The sequence below is a fragment of the Phalacrocorax carbo genome, chromosome 3, assembly GCF_963921805.1.
Source record: "Phalacrocorax carbo chromosome 3, bPhaCar2.1, whole genome shotgun sequence".
NCBI lineage: Eukaryota > Metazoa > Chordata > Aves > Suliformes > Phalacrocoracidae > Phalacrocorax > Phalacrocorax carbo.
In genome coordinates this window covers 127680210-127687718 of record NC_087515.1, presented here as the reverse complement: position 1 = coordinate 127687718, position 7509 = coordinate 127680210, and the positions used below count along the sequence as shown (strand labels likewise).

The 7509-nt window shown below is 55.4% G+C and overlaps 1 protein-coding gene across 1 annotated transcript in view; it reads right to left on the bottom strand.

Moving 5' to 3' along the window:
* Nucleotides 1–2297: 2297 nt before the first annotated feature.
* The window catches only part of ELP3 (elongator acetyltransferase complex subunit 3), a 98781-nt gene continuing 93569 nt past the window's right edge, over nucleotides 2298–7509 (bottom strand). Inside the window, exon 15 of the mRNA XM_064448309.1 lies at nucleotides 2298–4348. Within this exon, the coding sequence (XP_064304379.1) occupies nucleotides 4272–4348 (77 nt within the window). The 3' untranslated portion in view covers nucleotides 2298–4271. The remainder of the gene's footprint in view (nucleotides 4349–7509) is intronic.

Below are 7509 nucleotides of genomic sequence, written 5' to 3'. Positions count from 1 at the left end.
CAAAAAACTCTAACGTAATCACCCCAACTTTCAGACTACTGCAAAATTGGAGACAACTGGAAAATTCCTCGGTGGGGCTGAGTGGCTACCAGGACTAACGGCACGGGGCGCGGGCACCGGCCTGGCAAAGAACACAACCATTTCGGTCATGTACAATCCTCTCTGCAAAGAGCTGCTGTCTGTACATCCGCGCTGTCACAGCGGCATCTGCATCAGCCCTGGGGTGGCCAGCGGGAGCCGGGCAGGGATGGGGCCCCTGTGCTCGGCCCTGGGGAGGCCCCACCTCGAATGCTGGGCTCAGGTTTGGGCCCCTCGGGACAAGAAGGGCCTTGAGGGGCTGGAGTGTGTCCAGAGAAGGGCAGCGGGGCTGGGGCAGGGTCTGGAGCACAAGTGTGCTGGGGGGCGGCTGAGGGGGCTGGGGGGGTTTAGCCTGGAGAAGAGGGGGCTGAGGGGAGCCCTTCTCGCTCTCTGCAGCTGCCTGAGAGGGGCTGGAGTGAGGGGGGGGCTGGTCTCTGCTCCCAAGTCACCAGGGACAGGACGAGAGGAACCGGCCCCAGGCTGCGTCAGGGGAGGTTTAGGTTGGGTGTGAGGGAAAATGCCTTCCCTGCCAGAGGGGTCAGGCCCTGGCACAGGCTGCCCAGAGAGGTGGGGGAGTCACCGTCCCTGGGGGGGTTCAAACACCGTGCAGCCGTGGCACTTGGGGCCATGGTTTGGGAGGCCTGGGGGTGTTGGGTGGGGGTTGGGCTTGGTGATCCTGGAGGTCTTTTCCCACCTTAATGATTCCATGATTCTATCCTATGACTCTATCCCTTGTAGGCAGGGCTACTGGTAGGAAACATGCCGTGTGTCTCTAGCCACCATCAGGATCCCTCTGGGCTCCCCAGTTTGTTATTTGGGTACCTGGTCCCCCACTGTCACCCCGTATTAATGATATTTACCTCAAGAGGTGGCCGCCAAGCTTCAAGCATCACCAGGGGAAGGATCTGCGCAGCGCCTTTTCTGCCAGTAGGGTTCATGTTCCCTTTGTGCCCCCTTTTTTGCAGCTAAGGGTGTCTTAAATCTTACCAGTATCGTGGCTTCGTTGCCGTTTGTGCCCGGCGTCCCTCAAGCCCCAGGAAGCCTGCAACCCTTTGGAACAGCTTTAGTGGGAAGTGTCGTTTCTCTTGCTCTCCCCCCCGGCAGCCGCGCCACAGGCGGCCGAGCGCACCGCAGGAAACGATCTTGCCTGAACTTATGTCCAGGCAACTGCAGAGCCCACGAGCCACACTAAACCCCACGGAACATTCACACGCACACCTGCTACCGCGTCCCTTCCCCAGCTCTCTGTAGGTGACCGACACATACTAATATATTTCTAAACTTGGGCAGATACACAAAGGGTGAGGAGCTGGAGCTCGGGCTGCCCTCTCCTCGCACATCGCCTCTCCTGCGCCATCCTGAGCTGCCCCGGCGAGGGGACTCGGCTGCCTGAGACCCTCTGACCCCGTCCCAAACGCCAGCGGTGCAGCAGACGGGACATACGCCAGGAACATGCGTTGGAGGAACTCCCTGTCCCTGGCTGAAGCAGTGGCTCGGAGAGAAGTACAAACCAGCTATTCATTTGGCTGCATTTATATCAAACGGACAAATCAATACATCACACTTCAAAACAAACCCAAGCCTGCGCAGACAAGCCCGGAGAGTTTCGCAGACAGTGAGCCAGTGCAGCATGAAATCACCCCAGAAAGAGCACATAAATGGGAAGCTAAAAATAAGACATTTCCCCCCCCCCCCAATTGCTTTATTTCTTGTTAAAGCTGCCCATAAACTCAAAACACATTGGCCTTAAGAAAAAAATAAACGTGTCCGATATTTCCCAGATTTGCCAGAGGGCCACGCTTTCAGACACACGGAAGCGGTGAGCTTTTCTGGCCAGTACCTGAAAAAAAACCAACCCTGGGCTGTCAGAGCTGAACACGTCAGAGTGATTCATAATTATGTCAGTGGTACCAGAACAACAAATTTTGTGGAAAATTTTTAAGGATTCTGCACAGAAATTGCATCCCCTCTCAATGCATCGCTTTTCATCTCGGCTTTTACGGCGTCAGACGCTTAACATGCCCCATTTACCAGTGTCTTGGAGGATGAGAAAACCAAACAGTTCAAGAAATCAAGAAGCAACCGCCTCCATCTCCCTTCTTTAAACCAAACCCTCTGTACGGGCCAGGAGGCTCAAACGCGCTCGGGGTTTAGGTACCAACAAGCTGGTCTGAGGGTTTTTTTTCACTCCCAGCCCTTAAAACACAGGCCACCAGGCGTTTACCTTCAGTAATAAAAACTTTATTGCCAGGTACGTCGGCTTTCCAGCAAGGACGTGCTTTTTTGGTGCCGCCCGGGCCGCCGCCACGGCCCGTGCGTCAGCAGACGTCAGCGCGGTTCCGGCCACCGACCCGCGAGTCGCCGCTCGGGAGCAGCGACAGATCACGGTGGCAGAAGCGCATTTACTGCGTGGCGCGGCACCGCCGCCACGAGAGCTTTCCTCCTGCGAGTTAATCACGTGTGTCCGAGCGCTCGTTATTGGCAAAGTTTCTAGAAGGCTCCTGACAGTGTCATTTATTTGAGTAACGCCCGAAATGTCAACTTCTCTACCAGCCGCTACTCTGGATTTCAACCCTAGTTTTGATTGAAATACCAATAAAAAAAGCAGCGGAGGAGGTCAGAGCTCTGGCCGCTCCCTTCTGGTTTTGTTAAGTCAAGCGGGCAGCACCAGCCACGCTGCTTTTGAGAACCCTGAAGCGCCGGCATCAAAGGGCACCCACCCGCCCTGCGCCATCCCCGCCGAAGGGCTGGGGAGAGGTGAGGGAGGTGCTGAGCCCTTCACCCAGGGTCACGCCGCACTCTCCCATCCCATCTCGCTCCCTTTGCAAAAAGAAGCTTTAACGCTATCGTTCCTGATAGAATTCCGCGTGCCTGGAAAAGGCAGCCATCGCAGCCGTCTCCAGGGGGGACCAGGGGGAGGATTTGGGGAGCTACAGTCAGCCCCACCTCCATGCTGGGAGAGATGGGGACTAAACCCTTCAGCTGTGGGACGGGGAGGGGAAGACAGAGCTGGCAACAGCCAAGAGGGATCTCCCGGGGGCAGATCGTGCCTGAGCAACCCCGCTGCCTGCTGGGGTGAGATCGCGGCAGCACAGGTAAGGGAGGCCCACGGGTGTTGTACACCGTGACCTTGCCACGGCCCCTGATGCTGCTGCCACACGGCATCCTCGTGCCCAAATCGAATGGTTATGGGCTGGAGAAGTGGCAGATCTGGTGCTGGAAATAGAGACTAACAAGCTGGAGCAGAGGCCATGAGGATGGGTTACGGCATCGGGGTATGTGATGTGCAAGGAGAAGCCTGGAGACCAGAAGCAGACTTCTCCCAGAGGTGCTCAGCGACAGGCCAAGAGGCAACGGGCACAAGTTGAAACACCTTCAACTCCAATCTGAGATCAGGAAAAATTTTTTCAACATACGGGTGGTCAAATATTGGAACAGGGACCTAGATGCTGCGGACTCTCCACCCACATCCATTGATTATCGCCAGCCTTGGAGGTATTCAAGCATCGCCATCCTGCTCTCATGGGGCCTGCTTTGAGCGGGGTTGGACTAGAGACCTCAGAGGTGCCTTCTAACCTCAGTTACTCCACGGTTACGTGTCTCTGTGGAGATTCAGGTTAAGTTTTAATCTCAATTCCTACCGCTAGCAAGGTAATAGCTTCCAATCCTCATGGTCTCCTACTGTGAAAGGATCAAACGGCATCGCTTGGGATGGGCAGAAAGCAGCCAAAGCCAGCATAAATAAATATGCACAGAGGGGGAATTCATTCACCTTGCAAAATAGCACGCACAATTTCAACACTGAAACGTTAAAAGCCCGCTGACAACATCACAGAAATAATAGATGTTTTTCCCACTAGGCTGTTCAATAGGGTCCCCAAATTCAGAGCTTGCAGTTCACCCACACTTCAGTCCTCTACTGCAACGCATGAGGGCCCGTCCCGGGGATACGGCAGGCTGACGCAGGTGACGTGAAACGTCCCCAGCCTCTGCCGGGGCAACGGGCAGACCTCAGAACTGCTCTCCCCAGAGGAGATGCCCTATTTGTGCCGCGGGCTCTGGCATAAGCAAGTCCTTTGTAGTTGGCAGGCTTTGGTTTTTAGCTTACATCTGCCACCTTGAGCTTTCTTTCCAGGATGAGTCTTGTCTCCTCTCCTCCCAGCAGCTGGTTGGGGTGAGGACCTCTTGGGGCATCAGTCCAGCCTTTTCACCATGTAAGGCCCTTCCAGCTCGTAGCCGATCTTCCTGTAGTAGTTCCTCGTGCCAACACCTGTGAGAAGAATGACAGAAAGGTGCAATTCAGTGCGATCACAAAGACGTTGGAGAAGCCAGGGCCAGGCAGGAAAGTCATTTCCATGGAGGGATGGTGCCAAAAGGAGCTCTGCCTCTCCGAACAGTCGGCGCCAGGCCTCCCCAGCTGCCGTGCTGGAGCAGGGGTGTTTACTCATTAGCATCTGGACTGATTATGGTGTTTTTAAGGGGGGAAACGCAGGAACATAGCTGTTCTATCTGCCCTCAATCACGCACCTCGTCCTTTGTCCTGAGAAAGGCTGTGAGCTGCAAGGGAGAAAGGATGGACCACGGGAACAGCGATGGAAGTTCAGAGTACCCCAGATATAACACAACCCCAAGACAGGCTCTTGAGAGGAGGCAGCCCAGCTGCCCGCATCATTACCACGAACTGAAGGGCTCTAAAACCCGACAAACTCTGTCTAATCGCTCCTAGAAATGAGCTCAGCTCCACTTCAGAAAGACAAGTGGGCTCCGCAGCCACAATCCAATTTCCTCGTTGAAAAGGACAGCCTCCGAACGCCTCAGTTCTCAAACAGCCTCTTCCCTCTCCTTCCTCTCTTAATGAGACCCCGCAGCGTCTGTGCCCAGGGCGAGCCCAGCCTCACCGACCCGACCGCAGCTGCCTTTCACGCAGGACAGGTCCAGCACAGCAGCCTTCCCCCTCGCCTTATCTAATTACTCACAGATGCAGACATTAGTCATCAGGGGAGGGAGGAGGAATTCAGCATCATGGCATCATTGGCAGCGCAGCTGGTGGGCAGGGACAGAAGGACAGATAGGACACAGCTCTCCATCAAGAAAAGCAGCCCCTCTTTCCTCTAATCTCATCCTTCCAGCCAGTTCCTGGAAACAGCCGTGCTTGCAAATGGCTCTCCAGGAATCGGCTGCATCTCCTATGCAGGGAGTGACCCGGTGCAGCCGGTAACCCCTTCCTGCCCACGCATCGCTGCAGTGGTTTTACCCATTGCTGCTTTAATGGGATTTGTTTAAAATAGCAGTACTGTGTTTCCTGAATGCACATACAGTATTACCAAACGCTTAAGCACCACAGCTCCAAACCCCCAGCCAACATCCTAGAGAAGCATTCTAGCAATTCAAGGTACTGAAGGACACCTGAAACCCAGACCTGAGATCTCCTCCTGCCCCTCGTTCCAGCTGAAGCCGGGAAGAGCTTGAGAAACCACAAAGAACAACAAATTGGGGAACACCTGAGCAAATTTCCTTCTAAGCGGTGGCAAAGCCCCTTGTGACATTGCAACAGAGCACCGTCCTCAACTAAAAACATCCTGAAGGGATGCAAATTCACTCATAGAATTATGGAATCATTAAGGTTGGAAAAGACCTCCAGGATCATCAAGGCCAACCCCCAACCCAACACCCCCAGGCCTCCTAAACCACGGCCCCAAGTGCCACGGCTGCACGGTGTTTGAACCCCCCCAGGGATGGTGACTCCCCCACCTCTCTGGGCAGCCTGTGCCAGGGCCTGACCCCTCTGGCAGGGAAGGCATTTTCCCTCACACCCAACCTAAACCTGCCCTGACGCAGCCTGGGGCCGGTTCCTCTCGTCCTGTCCCTGGTGCCTTGGGAGCAGAGACCAGCCCCCCCCTCACTCCAGCCCCTCTCAGGCAGCTGCAGAGAGCGGGAAGGGCTCCCCTCAGCCCCCCCTTCTCCAGGCTAAACCCCCCCAGCCCCCTCAGCCGCCCCCCAGCACACTTGTGCTCCAGACCCTGCCCCAGCCCCGCTGCCCTTCTCTGGACACGCTCCAGCCCCTCAAGGCCCTTCTTGTCCCGAGGGGCCCAGACCTGAGCCCAGCATTCGAGGTGGGGCCTCCCCAGGGCCGAGCACAGGGGCCCCATCCCTGCCCGGCTCCTGCTGGCCACACCAGGGCTGACACAAGCCTGGGGGCTGGCTTGAACCTTGAGCTTCAGCGTGAACCTGGAACCAAGGAAAAACCCAAACCCACTGCACACACGTCCACTCCCCTCTTCCTGATCTCTGCCTGGGAGGGTCGGGATCTCTGACCTGGAGTAAACTACCTCTCTTATCAATATCTTGCCTAAAAAACTTCCTCTGGGTTCGTTAGCAGATTTTGGCAGTAAAACAGCAGAGCCACCCCCACCCACAGGCCAGAACAACTTGTTAAAAGGATTAGCGAAATCTAAAGCTGAAGAACAACCTCTTGAAGTTAGAGGACAACTGAGTAATTCAGCTGATGATTTTAAAAACACCTTGATCAGAGTTATTTAACACTTTCCCTTGTTTTCTAAAGCCCTTGGGAAATGTGTGGATTTTAAAGAAGGCAGTTTAGGTTGCGTCGGCGCATCATGTGCTGCCTCCATTAATCTCAGAGCTATTAAGTGACGCTAGTTAAGCGCCAACTCTTCCTCGTTTGAGGGCAATGGGTTCAAGGTATTAACAAGACCGATGATGCAGTTGGCTGGCCCTGTGCCCCAGGGGTCCCACGCCGTGCTGCTTTGCGAAGCGTCTCCATCATCATCTCAGCCCTGCTCGTAGCAGTAACTTCTTGCACAAAATTACTGTCTTTCAACAGGAAAAGTCTTCCATGAAGAGGAGACAGGAGATATCTCAAGCTGAGGGCTGCACAGGAAGGTACGGCGTGGTTTTCCTGCTGCCCAGCTCTAACCTGGGATGTCTCGCTAGCTCCAGCGCTGCAGGAATGTTTTCAAGGCAAGAAGCTTTTGAGGGAAAAGCTCCCACCAAGACACCTGTATTGGGCTTGCGTGGCAAGGTTTCGGTAGCCGGGGAGGCTACAGGGGAGGCTTCTGTGAGAAGATGCCAGAAGCCTCCCCTGTGTCCAACAGAGCCAAGGGCAGCCAGCTCCAAGCTGGACCCGCTGCTGGCCAAGGCCGAGCCCATCAGCGATGGTGGTAGCACCTCTGGGATAACACAGTTAAGGAGGGGGAACAAAGAAACCCCCCATGCAATTGCAGACAGAGGGAGGAGTGAGCATATGTGAGAGGAACAGCCCTGCAGACACCAAGAAGGAGGGGGAGGAGATGCTCCAGGCGCCGGAGCAGAGATTCCCCTGCAGCCTGTGGGGAAGACCATGGTGAGGCAGGCTGTGCCCCTGCAGCCCACGGAGGTTAGCGATGGAGCAGACACCCACCTGCAGCCCAG